Consider the following 12985-nt stretch of genomic DNA (forward strand, 5'->3'; position numbering starts at 1 on the left):
CTGAATTTAAAATGGATTACATTGAGATTTTATATCACTGGCCAACACACAATACCAAATAATGTGAAATGGGGAATTATGTTTTTTGACATTTTTACAAATGAATAAAAAATGAAAAGCTGAAATGTCTTGAGTCAATAAGTATTCAACCCCTTTGTTATGGCAAGCCTAAATAAGTTCAGGAATAAAAATGTGCTTAACAAGTCACATAATAAGTTGCATGGACTCACTCTGTGTGCAATAATAGTGTTTAACATGATTTTTGAATGACTACCCAATCTCTGTAACCCACACATACAATTACTACATCTGTAAGGTCCCTCAGTCGAGCAGTGAATTTCAAACACAGATTCAACCACAAAGACCAGGGAGGTTTTCCTATGCCTCGCAAAGAAGGGCACCTATTGGTAGATGGGTAAGAATAGTAAAAAGCAGACATTGAATATCTGTTAGAGGATGGTGAAGTTATTAATTACACTTTGGATGGTGTATCAATACACCCAGTCATTACAAAGATACAGGCGTCCTTCCTAACTCAGTTGCCGGAGAGGAAGGAAACCGCTCAGGGATTTCACCATGAGGCCAATGGTGACTTTAAAACAGGTACAGAGTTTAATGGCTGTGATAGGAGAAAAATGAGGATGGATCAACACCATTGTAGTTACACCACAATACTAACCTAAATGACAGAGTGAAAAGAAGGAAGCCTGTGCAGAATACAAATATTCCAAAACATGCATCTTGTTTGCAATAAGGCACTAAAATAAAACTGGAAAAAATGCGGCACAGAAAGTAAATATATGTCCTGAATACAAAGCATTACAGTGGGGGAAAAAAGTATTTAGTCAGCCACCAATTGTGCAAGTTCTCCCACTTAAAAAGATGAGAGAGGCCTGTAATTTTCATCATAGGTACACGTCAACTATGACAGACAAAATGAGAAAAAGAAATCCAGAAAATCACATTGTAGGATTTTTTATGAATTTATTTGCAAATTATGGTGGAAAATAAGTATTTTATAATATAATAATATATTTTCCAACAGTCTTGAAGGAGTTCCCACATATGCTGAGCACTTGTTGGCTGCTTTTCCTTCACTCTGGGGTCCAACTCATCCCAAACCATCTCAATTGGGTGGAGGTCATGGGATTGTGGAGGCCAGGTCATCTGAGGCAGCACTCCATCACTTCTTTCTTGGTCAAATAGCCCTTACACAGCCTGGAGGTGTGTTGGGTCATTGTCCTGTTGAAAAACAAATGATAGTCCCACTAAGCCCAAACCAGATGGGATTTTTTAGTGATCCAATTGACATTTTAGTCATTTAGCAGACGCTCTTATCCAGAGCGACTTACAATTAGTGAGTGCATACATTTTTCATACTGGCCCCCCGTGGGAATCGAACCCACAACCCTTGCATTGCAAGCACCATGCTCTACCAACTGAGCTACAGGAGGGCCATCACTGCAGAATGCTGTGGTAGCCATGCTGGTTAAGTGTGCCTTTAATTCTAAATAAATCACAGACAGTGTCACCAGCAGAGCACACCCACACCATAACACCTCCTCCTCCATGCTTCACGGTGGGAACTACACTTGCGGAGGTCATCCGTTCACCCACACCGCGTCTCACAAAGACACAGCGGTTGGAACCAAAAATCTCACATTTGGACTCCAGACCCAAGGACACATTTCCACCGATCTAATGTCCATTGCTCGTGTTTCTTGGCCCAAGCATGTCTCTTCTTCTTATTGGTGTCCTTTAGTAGTGGTTTCTTTACAGCAATTCAACCATGAAGGCCTGATTCACACAGTCGCCTCTGCACAGTTGATGTTGAGATGTGTCTGTAACTTGAACTCTGTGAAGCATTTATTTGGGCTACAATTTCTGAGGCTGTTAACTCTAATGAACTTATCCTCTGCAGCAGAGGAAACTCTGGGTCTTTCATTCCTGTGGCGGTCCTCATGAGAGCCAGTTTCATCATAGCGCTTGATGGTTTTTGCGACTGCACTTGAAGAAACTTTCAAAGTTCTTGAAATGTTCCGTATTGACTGACCTTCATGTCTTAAAGTAATGATGGACTGTCGTTTTTCTTTGCATATTTGAGTTGTTCTTGCCATAATATGGACTTGGTCTTTTACCAAATAGGGCTATCTTCTGTATACCCCCCCTACCCTGTCACAACACAACTGATTGGCTCAAACGCATTAAGAAGGAAATCAATTCCACAAATTAACTTTTAAGAAGGCACACCTGTTAATTTAAATGCATTCCCATGTGACTATCTCATGAAGCTAGTTGAGAGAATGCCAAAAATATAAATATAAATATGCCATTTAGCAGACGCTTTTATCCAAAGCGACTTACAGTCATGCGTGCATACATTGCCAAGAGTGTGCAAAGCTGTCATCAAGGCAAAGGATGGCTATTTGAAGAATATTTAGATTTCTTTAACACTTGTTTGGTTACTACATGATTCCATATGTGTTATTTCATAGTTTTGATGTCTTTACTATTATTCTACAATGTAAAAATAGTACAAATAAAGAAAAACCCTTGAATTAGTAGGTGTGTCCAAACTTTGGACTGGTAGTGTATAAGAGCGTTCATGCAAAACCCGATGTAATGCAAGAAATGTAGAAAGTTTGGCCATGTGTCAAGTGTTTGCAGATGGAAGGAATATGTTATTGAAGCGTCTGTGAATGTAAAATGTTGCAACTGTGGTGGGGATCATATTCCCGAATTCCCAGTGCCCTGTTAGGGTGAAAGAGGTTGAGGTGTCAAGGATCAGGGCAGTACAGCAAATCACTTATATGAAGGCGGGGCAAGAGGCCACAGTTCTGAAGAAGATATGGCGGTGGATGCACCGCAACCTGTTGCAAATGTTATACATCAATCAAGTGATCTGGATACACTTATTGTGAAGAAGGTGGATTTTGTAGCATTTACAGCCACAGTTATTAATTGTACTGCACAAGTGTCCAAGAAGCTGGACATCATTATATCTGCAGCTGAGAAGTTTATGGGCCTCCAAGACTTCATGGCAGAAGCACTGCAAAGACTACTGTCGCCAGAAAATGTCCCACCCTCACAGGATCCTTCTGAGCTTGTGTAGGAAGCTGATTAGAACCGAAAAGCAGGCTGATTTAGTTTAATTTAAATGTTGTTATTGATAGTTTATCGAATTTTTTTATATGTTTATTTTTACCCCGAATTATTTCATTTTTGGGATCTTTATTATCCACCTGTACAGTAGGTGGCGGAATGCACATATAATTGCTGCGAACGCTATTATACCAAAGAAGAAAACTAATGCACTTTTTCCGTTTGGAATTTACGTCCTGTGTCGGCTGCGGTAGCTACCGGAGGAAGAATGGGCGGCTGGATGTGGTTTCGCTGCTTTTTTGGGCCTCATCTCCAGAGAGTTCACCGTTCACAGGAGCAGTCCCGACCCGAAGGAAGAGCGGGGAGGAGGGTAGGCTCACGGAAGATACCATGCATGTGTTTGTGACCGACCAGGAAGAGATAGAAATGTATCTTTGTTCAACGCTAGCTCGCGCTCCGGTCCGGAAGTGTCAGTACGTGTTATTGAAACCGCTGTCAGTCACTGAATGACAGAGGTGACAGTGAAAAATGATGCATAGTCAACACATTTTGGAATGTTAAGATAGTTAGATAGCTAGATACCTGGATAATTAAGTATAATAGCTATCTTTGCGTTGTTGCAGGTGAGCGTGCTAGCAAGCACGTAACCTAAGCCACTGTTGTTAGCTTTGCTAGGTAGCTAGCTGTAATATCTAGGCAGGGAGATCATTGCAGTTATCCAGTTAGCTGGTTTGGCTAGTCACCACTCATTTAGCAGCTAGCTATTAGCTAACTACTCTCCCATTCTCTTACAACACCAGGGATGGACTTATCAACCCAAGAGCCTGGAGAAACACACAGACAGCATCCTCGGATGGGTCAGTATATAATTAGCAAGTTACCACAAGTTGTAGTATCTAACGTTAATTGTTGATCATGACTCTGTTTTGATTAGCTAGAACAAACTATTTTACTATTCTATGCAGTGGCCTGCACTGTAATACACAAACTTTTGATTTTTGTTTTTGCATAAATTGAAGCCACCAGTAAATAATAATAATAATATGCCATTTAGCAGTAAAGACAAGTAGTACACACACATAGCTATACAGGTAGTCTATACATTCTCACATTTTCTGTTGAGATGTAACTGTTCTTTTGTGTGTTCTCCTCCCTCCACCAGGCGTCAGCCCTGTGGTCTCTGTCGTACTACAGCTCCCCTCTCCTCCTCTGCTACCTTTACAGAAAAGGTAATGTGTGTGTGTGTGTGTGTGTGTGTGCTCTCGCTCACATGATATGAAAGGTAATAAAAATGACTCATGCAGTAATGCTCTTATTGGGTTTAACTATTAATAGCTCCCAGCTAGGTAGGTATTGGTAGTGGCTAGTGGTGATATGGTTTCACATAGGACGTGTGCATGCTTGAGTGCAGGAAATAGAGAGCAGATGAGTATTACTAGCCTAATTATTTGTTTGTTTGTAGCCCTAACCATTGCTGTGTGTTTCAGGGTACATCTGCAGCAGTAAGCTGGTCCCAGTCAGTCAGTATGTGGGAACAGTAATGGTTTGTCTGCTGGGAGTCGCCTGCCTGAGAGGTGAGAACTTTACCACTCTTTTTACTGAACTTGTATTGCTCTTCCTGGATTTGTCTGGTTTGAGAAATCCTCTGTGTTCAATGCTTTTTTCCCATCAAATATAATCAAATCTCAAAAACTAATTGTAGAGAATATAGTGTCTGGTGTTCTTCATCTACTACAGACATTGGATTGTGTGTGACTAGGCTACCGGTAACTACGATTGCATTCCTGTGGGGTTACGATTTCACAAACACTCAGACTGCCACACAAGGTGTGGGTCTATCAGGTACACTAAGTACACCCCTGAGACTCTCTCCCTCTCTGGCGCTCTCTGCTTCTCTCTCCCTCTCCCTCCTTCTCAGGTTGGGGTCGGTGGAGGAACTCTGAGTATCAACAGTTCATCTCCATTCTGGAGGAAACCAGGAAGAACCACACGCCTAGCAACAAGGTAACACTGCTATGGCAACAGCTGGTCAACAGCTGGGCTGCGTCTCAAATGACAACCTATTCCCCATATGGTGCGTTATATCTAACCAGTACCCTATATGTCATTTGATGTTATTCTCAGGCCTGTTTTGCTAGAGGTTGTCAATCTTAAATTCAAGAAACAAGCCACAGCTATTCTATCTGATCACTAATTTTGAATGTTCTGTCTGTAGAAAAAACTGGCCTGCTATGATTTTGACTTCTCTCACTGGCCGGCAGACTTCAGCTGGAAAGAAGTTAGCAATCCGTGAGTTGTGTGTGTGTAATTTGCGTATACGTGTGAACCTTTTACATGTGTGTTAATTTGTACACTGTGATTATAGTTTTTTTGGTATGAAATACACAAGATTGTACAGTAAACTGGATGACTGTGTCTGGGTTATGATTTGAGAGTAAGGCTCTGTTTTCACAATATAACTCTTGTTGATTTGTTACATTTCCCATCTAACATCCTGTGTGACAGGAAGCTGCTGTCCAAGGCAGGAGTGTCTCTACTGAAGCCAGAGCCCAAACTGAGAGGGGCAGCAGACAGCATGCTCAACTCTTTACGCACTCTACCATGCCACATCGTCAGGTATAGACAGAGTACAATATCCACAATACACTGTACTCTACCAGGGCTTGACATTAACTTTTTTTAGCCACTTGTCATTTGGAGAAGTAGGATTTATTATTATTTTTATTTATTTATTTTTATTTTACTTGTCTGAAAGCTCAAGTCACTTGTCCCCCTCCCAAAAAAAGTGATGTAACACCATGGGCCAAAAAGGTAACTGAAAATGGTGTTGTATGTTGCAAGGAACCACTTCACAAAATAACCTTCATTGTTATCACTGGTATTGACAATGGAAGGCTGCTGGTCTCTGATCCCATGTATTATTTTAGGACATCGGACATGACAATGACATTAATACATGCTAAGTAGTTAACTAGCAAGATAACCAGCGAAACTACACAATAGGTTTTGAATTGGCTGTCTAGTTTGTCTGTTGTATATAATTATTTTACCTGCTGCACAATTGTCTCTATCTCGCTCTCTCTCTCTGCTCTGGCAACGGCCCACTGGCACACGCAGGTGATGCACACACCATGACTTTTCCAGGATTTTCATTGCGGATCAAAAATGAGCTGTAAGTGGTCAAATGACTCACTAACTAGCAATGAATATCAACAAATGTGCACACGCGGCTCGCTTTGATCTCAAAAACGCATCTCTTGACTGCCTGATTGAAAGACCACTCGTGCCTGTCAATGCAGGCCTACAATAATTATACTTCGATGCGCTCTGCATAGATTGGGAGGACAGTGTGTAATATAAATGCAACATTCAACAATTTCAAAGGTTTTACTGAGTTATAGTTCATATAAGGAAATCAGTCAATTAAAATAAATAAATTAGGCCCTATGGATTTCACATGACTGGGAATACTGTCGATCACAGATACCTTTAAAAAAAAAAAAAAGTAGGGGCGTGGATCAGAAAACTAGTCAGTGTCTGGTGTGACCACCATTTGCCTCATGCAGCGCGACACATCTCCTTCGCGTAGAGTTGATCAGGCTGTTGATTGTGACCTCTTGGATATTGTCCCACTCCTCTTCAATGGCTGTGCGAAGTTTCTGGATATTGGCGGGAACTGGATCATGCTGTCGTTCACGTTGATCCAGAGCATCCCAAACATGCTCAATGGGTGACATGTATGGTGAGTATGCAGGCCATGGAAGAACTGGGACATTTTCAGCTTCCAGGAATTGTGTACAGATCCTTGCGACATGGGGCCGTGCATTATCATGCTGAAACATGAGGTGATGGTGGCGGATGAATGGCACGACAATGGGCCTCCAGGATCTCGTCAAGGTATCTCTGTGCATTCAAATTTCCATCGATAAAATGCAATTGTATGCTTTGTCCGTAGCTTATGCCTGCCCATACCATAACTCAGCGTTTCCCAAACTCGATCCTTGGGACCCCAAGTGGTGCACGTTTTGGTTTTTGCCCTAGCACTACACAGCTGATTCAACTGATCAAAGCTTGATTATTTGAATCAGCTGTGTAGTGCTAGGGCAAAAAAATAAACGTGCACCCCTTGGGGTCCCAAAGGCTGAGTTTGGTAAACCCTGCCATAATCCCAGCGACACCATGGGACATTGTTGACATCAGCAAACCGCTTACCCACACAACGCCATACACGACGTCTGCGGTTGTGAGGCCGGTTGGACGTACTGACAAATTCGTTTGTGGTGGCTTATGGTAAAGAAATTAACATTCTCTGGCATCCAGTCTGGTGGAAATTCCTGTAGTCAGCATGCCAATAGCACGCTCCCTCAACTTGACATCTGTGCCATTGTGTTGTGACAAAACTGCACATTTTAGTGGCCTTTTATTGTCCCCAGCACAAGGTGCACCTGTGTAATGATCATGCTGTTTAATCAGCTTCTTGATATGCCACATCTGTCAGGTGGATGGATTATCTTGGCAAAGGAGAAATGCTCACTAACATAGACGTAAACAAATTTGTGCACAAAATTGGAGAGAAATAAGCTTTTTGTGCATATGGAACATTTCTGGGATCTTTTATTTCAGCTCATGAAACATGGGATCAACACTTAACATGTTGCGTTTATATTTTTGTTCAGTGTAAATACATTATATTCTACCATACCACATCATCAGGTACTAAACTAAATACACTATATTCTACCATGCCACATCATCAGGTACTAAACTAAATACACTATATTCTACCATGCCACATCATCAGGTACGAAACTAAATACACTATATTCTACCATGCCACATCATCAGGTACGAAACTAAATACACTATATTCTACCATGCCACATCATCAGGTACGAAACTAAATACACTATATTCTACCATGCCACATCATCAGGTACTAAACTAAATACACTATATTCGACCATGCCACATCATCAGGTACTAAACTAAATACACTATATTCTACCATACCACATCATCAGGTATAAACACTCAATAGACTACAGTATACCACACTACCATGCAGCATTGTCAGATATTGTACTACACAGGTCATAATGTGTAACTAACTACAACTACTGTTTCTATCACTGTCTCTCTCTGCTTCACTGTTACAGCAGGCAGGCTTGGTATATTTGATTGATATTACATTACGGCCTGCTAGCCCACTGATGCTACCTCTTCACTCCCCTCCCCCTTGCTCCTCCTCTCCAGTTTTCTGATTGCCCACTCGTTTGGGAGGAGGATGCTGTACCCTGGCTCTGTATACCTACTGCAGAAGGCTATGAGACCCATGCTACAACAGGGCCAGGCTAGACTTATAGAAGAGGTGAGTCACCACACACACCACAGTAGGGTCAAGTTGCACTCATTTACAATAGTTCAAGATGTAGTCATTTATTTATTTATGGGGGACAATGCACATTAATCAACATCAATATTGCAATAATGCCATAAGCTAATTTGCAACCGTAGTCCCAGGGCAGGTAAGGGCAATTACACAGCCACAATACAAATACTCACTAAAACAATACAAAATACATTACATCCAACAATATATAATTCTAACAACAACTTATTTGTAATAAAACACTATCCTCAACTGTCGTCTTACATATGAGGAACAGATAACTTGTGTACAGGTTTGGATAGATTTTAGCCATGTTTTCATTTTAAATGTAAAATGACAATCAGTGCAGCTTCTCAAGTCCATGGGCATTACATTCCAGTATATTGTAGCTCTAACAGAGAAGGCCGATTGGCCAAATTTACTGTGACGAAAAGGGACAATGTAATCCCCTCTAGTTACTGCCCTTGTTATCCTGGAGGTGCTTGCCTTGAGCGTGATATGCCGGCATAGGGGTGGAGGGGCAAGGCCATGCAGGATCTTAAAGACAAGGCTTGTATCTACATACTGCTTAAAGCTATCCAGACTGAATACATTATGTTTGTGAATGATGTGACAATGGTGGTAACTGTTTGGTTTGTTATCAAAAATCTTAAGGGTTTGTTTGTAGAGTGATTTCAATTGGTTCAGAATTGTAGCTCCTGCTTGTGACCAGCATGTGAGGCAATATCTCAGATGTGAGAAGATCATAGCATGCATATATAGTTTGGCGGCCTCTAGAGGAAGGTAAGGTCTTATAAACCTAAAGTTGGATAATCCAAACTTGACTGTTAACCACCACCTTCACATGTTTCTTAAATGTCAAGTTGGAGTCCAAAATGACGCCGAAATAACTCAAGTTAGACACAATTTTCAGATTCTCCCCATTAACAAGAACAGCTCGTTGGGAAGAATCAATGGATTTCTATATATGCAACCTTTCGATTTATAGAACGGCTTAACTTGAAGTTTATCTTTTCTGATCCGTTTCTGTACTTCCCTCCCTCTTCTCTGTGTGCAGTGTGAGGGCCAGAGGAACAAGCTGGTGGCGTGTGATGGGAATGAGATCGATACCATGTTTGTGGACCGCAGGGGTGACGAAGGACAGCACGGACAGACTCTGGTAAGGACCTGGACTAGGCTCTATGAACCATCAGAACTACATTACCCATGATTCCTCTTGTAAGGAACTGGACTACAGTACGCTCTATGAACCATCAGAACTACATTACACATGGTTCCCTGTGAGGTCTATAGTGTTTGCTGTATGTCCTGCTGTAGGTGATCTGCTGTGAGGGCAACGCAGGCTTCTATGAGGTGGGCTGTATGAACACTCCATTGGAAGGTAAGGAACCTCTGTGTCTGACACTTTTACACATCAGAAATACTTTCTTCCTTCCTCCCTCCCTTCCAACCTACTTACCATCCTTCCTCCCGCCGTTGTAAAGGTCACTGTTCATACATAGTTGTTAACATATTCTCATAACCTGTCAAATTTAAACTAGAGCAGTATAAACTGTGTTGTCTGTCTGTGTTGCAGGTGGATACTCGGTGCTTGGCTGGAACCACCCTGGCTTTGCAGGAAGCACGGTAAGCATTAGTGTCCCTCGCTCGTCCCCATCAAGCTTCTGTGTGAACTTACCTGCGTATTTCAACGGAATTATTAGGCAAGTTTGTCTTATGTGGAAAGTCTGGTTTGTCTACACGTGTCATTCATAGAGAAGGTTGGAAGAAACTCAGGGTTGTGGGTTTGATTTCAAAGGCGGGACCAGTACGTAAAAGTAGGAAAATGTATGCACTCACTACTGTAAATCACTCTGGATAAGAGCATCCACTAAATTACTCAAATGTAAATGTCTGTGTGTTAGCAGCATATTTGTTTCCATCTCAAAATGTGCATTGACATGAAAGTAAATGTAAAACAATAACTATTTTGTTCCCCTTTCCACTCCTTTATTTCTCTCTCAGGGCGTACCGTTCCCCCAGAACGAGGCCAATGCCATGGATGTAGTGATCCAGTTTGCAGTGCACAAGCTGGGCTTCCAGCTCAGTGACATAGTGGTGTATGCCTGGTCCATAGGGGGATTCACAGGTAGGGACCATACTGGATATGCAGTGCGTGTCTGGCCGTAGTCTATTGTGGGTATGAGTTGACCAATTTCACCAACATACTGTAAGCACCACTTCTTTATTTCTCTCCCTCTTCTTGCTCACCCTCTCTCCCCACTCTCCTCCCCTCTCATACTTCCTTTCCTCTTTCTCTCTGTCTCTCAGCCAGTTGGGCGGTGATGTCCTATCCAGAGATCCAAGCACTGGTGTTGGACGCCTCCTTTGATGACCTGCTGCCTCTGGCCCTCAAGGTCATGCCCGACAGCTGGAGTGAGTCTCTCGCAGGGGTCATAGGTCAAGGCGTGGAAAAGACCAATAATGTCATATAAACAAATATATTATGTCTCTGGATAACACTTTTTTTTCTATTATGATATCTATTCTATAACAATACTCTGGATAATAGCATCTGCTAAAGGCCTGAGGTTTGTGTGTGTGTGTCTATGTAAGGGCTGTGTTTGGTTCAGGATCTGACAATGAAAATTGTGTGTTTCAGGGCCGCTGGTGACACACACAGTCAGGCAGTACATGAACCTCAACAGCGCAGATCAGCTCTGCAAGTAAGTGCAACACTCTTTACTCACACAAACACTTTACCCACGTGTGTGTGACTGACACAAACATATCATCCAATATGGGGTAAATCCATTTGAATTCAATCACTTTTTGACAGCATCCCATTTGATTTGTACAACACTTTCCGTATATGTTTACCCATGGAAGAAGTGGTCAGAAAGGGACTTTTTGGACCTAAATGCCAAAATATTCAGGAGAATAAAGGTACTCAATGTTGACCTATTTTGCATACCCCACCATACCATGAGACATCCATGTCTTCATCACCGGAAAAGATAAACAGTTGAGTTTGATATCAATTAAAAGCTTAAAAACAGGGTTGTCAAACTAGTGTATAAATTCAAGATTTCTTTTTGTTTACTTTTTAAAGGGTAGGAAACATGAGTTTTTACTCACCAAAGACTTAGTAGCTTAGTTGTAGTCACGATCTGGTTACCTATAAGTACAAACGTATAGTTATGTTTTTGGGTTGTTACACATTTATTAACTTATTTCAGGATAACTTCTAAACTACCCACAATGCACTATTTCTCAACGTCATATGGAGGATCTACTCTGTGCTACAGAGTTCGTATTCTAGATCGGTAGCTATCTCAAGCTGGCTGTTCAGACTTTGTGGCTGTGTTATCTAGTGGGAACCTGTTACCACTCAAAACGAAAGAGAAAATCCTACCTGCTTGCTCTAATTGTGTAGTACCGTGTCTGTTCTACTTTTATTTTGTCAACTTTTCAGAATGTTCTCTGAAGTAGGCTACGGGAGTTTTGTAACTTTTTCCACCTTGGCTTAGTGCTAGCGCACTAGCTGACTGACATCTGGAATCTATCTATTTTGGATTTTGGCCTGGTGAAGCGCCCGCCTCCCCCTAGCTTTGGTAGTTAACTCAGCCTGCACTCTTTTACTATCGGATGGGCCCCAACCATCCATTCTGTAAGTCTCTGCTCACTTTGCTTTTAATCTGTGGTTTTGTTTTAGTTTTGCTCTAGCTGGTCTCCAGTAGTTGGGCTCTAGCTTGCCGACCATAACCGTGGTGGTTGGCTAAATAATGATGGGGGGAATCGCTAGTTACATATTGGAATATAACTTTTTACGATGTATTGTTTTGAGAATCTAGCAGTACCTGCACCAAAACTCCAGTATTTTTGGAGACAATTAATTTTCAGCACTTCTTATTTCCATGACTCGTTTTCTTAAGGCTCTCTCTTGTCCCTCTGCAGCAGACATATGGTGAGCAATATGTTTGGATCATCGAATCGCAATAAAATCACAGTATCGAATTGCGAGAATCGCAATACATATCGTATCTGCACCTAAGGGGTGTAACTCAATATTAGGAAGGTGTTCTTAATGTTTTCTACACTGTGTATAGGCCTAGGCTACAACGATTTACCCTTGTTTATCAATAGAGATTTACCATTCAAATAAATTACCATTATGTAAATAGATTGGTAAAAACAAAGTAAAATGTATTGTATAATTGATTCATTAATCCATACATAGCAGTCTCTGAAAAATGTTGCCGTAAAAACGTTCAAATCTAATGATATTCAATCAATCAATCAATCAATTTTATTTTATATAGCCCTTCGTACATCAGCTAATATCTCGAAGTGCTGTACAGAAACATCTGGAATCTATCTATTTTGGATTTTGAACTCAAAAGATGCCCAACGATTGAACAGAGCAGTCAGTAGCTGAGTTTCTGTCTGGATCAAGTGCCATTCTGTGACTGGCTAATATTCCTTCTTGTTTTGGTGTTAAGTATCGTGATGGTA

At 41.4% G+C, this 12985-nt stretch overlaps 1 protein-coding gene and 1 non-coding gene across 2 annotated transcripts; one reads left to right on the forward strand and one right to left on the reverse strand.

The window, feature by feature from the left end:
- Positions 1–1381: 1381 nt before the first annotated feature.
- Positions 1382–1456, reverse strand: trnac-gca. The gene has a single exon. It is a non-coding gene; the product is annotated as a tRNA-Cys (tRNA).
- Positions 1457–3336: 1880 nt separating this feature from the next.
- Positions 3337–11218, forward strand: LOC121570061 (phosphatidylserine lipase ABHD16A). Its single transcript, XM_041881524.1, has 14 exons — positions 3337–3472; positions 3903–3959; positions 4265–4331; positions 4590–4676; positions 5021–5106; positions 5318–5391; positions 5608–5718; positions 8356–8470; positions 9549–9650; positions 9809–9872; positions 10068–10117; positions 10496–10619; positions 10802–10906; positions 11133–11218. The coding sequence occupies exons 1-14, from the start codon at positions 3371–3373 to the stop codon at positions 11198–11200; spliced, it is 1212 nt and encodes a 403-aa protein (XP_041737458.1). The 5' UTR covers positions 3337–3370; the 3' UTR covers positions 11201–11218.
- Positions 11219–12985: the final 1767 nt, after the last annotated feature.

This window comes from Coregonus clupeaformis, chromosome 28 (assembly GCF_020615455.1).
Source record: "Coregonus clupeaformis isolate EN_2021a chromosome 28, ASM2061545v1, whole genome shotgun sequence".
Taxonomy (NCBI): Eukaryota; Metazoa; Chordata; class Actinopteri; order Salmoniformes; family Salmonidae; genus Coregonus; species Coregonus clupeaformis.

Excerpts from the sequence above, each read along its gene's own strand:
- LOC121570061 (XM_041881524.1), top strand. The coding sequence starts at position 3,371 with ATGGGCGGCTGGATGTGGTTTCGCTGCTTTTTTGGGCCTCATCTCCAG. Across the intron at positions 9,651-9,808 it reads GACAGCACGGACAGACTCTG|GTGATCTGCTGTGAGGGCAA; the intron begins GTAAGGACCTGG and ends GTCCTGCTGTAG. Across the intron at positions 9,873-10,067 it reads TATGAACACTCCATTGGAAG|GTGGATACTCGGTGCTTGGC; the intron begins GTAAGGAACCTC and ends TCTGTGTTGCAG.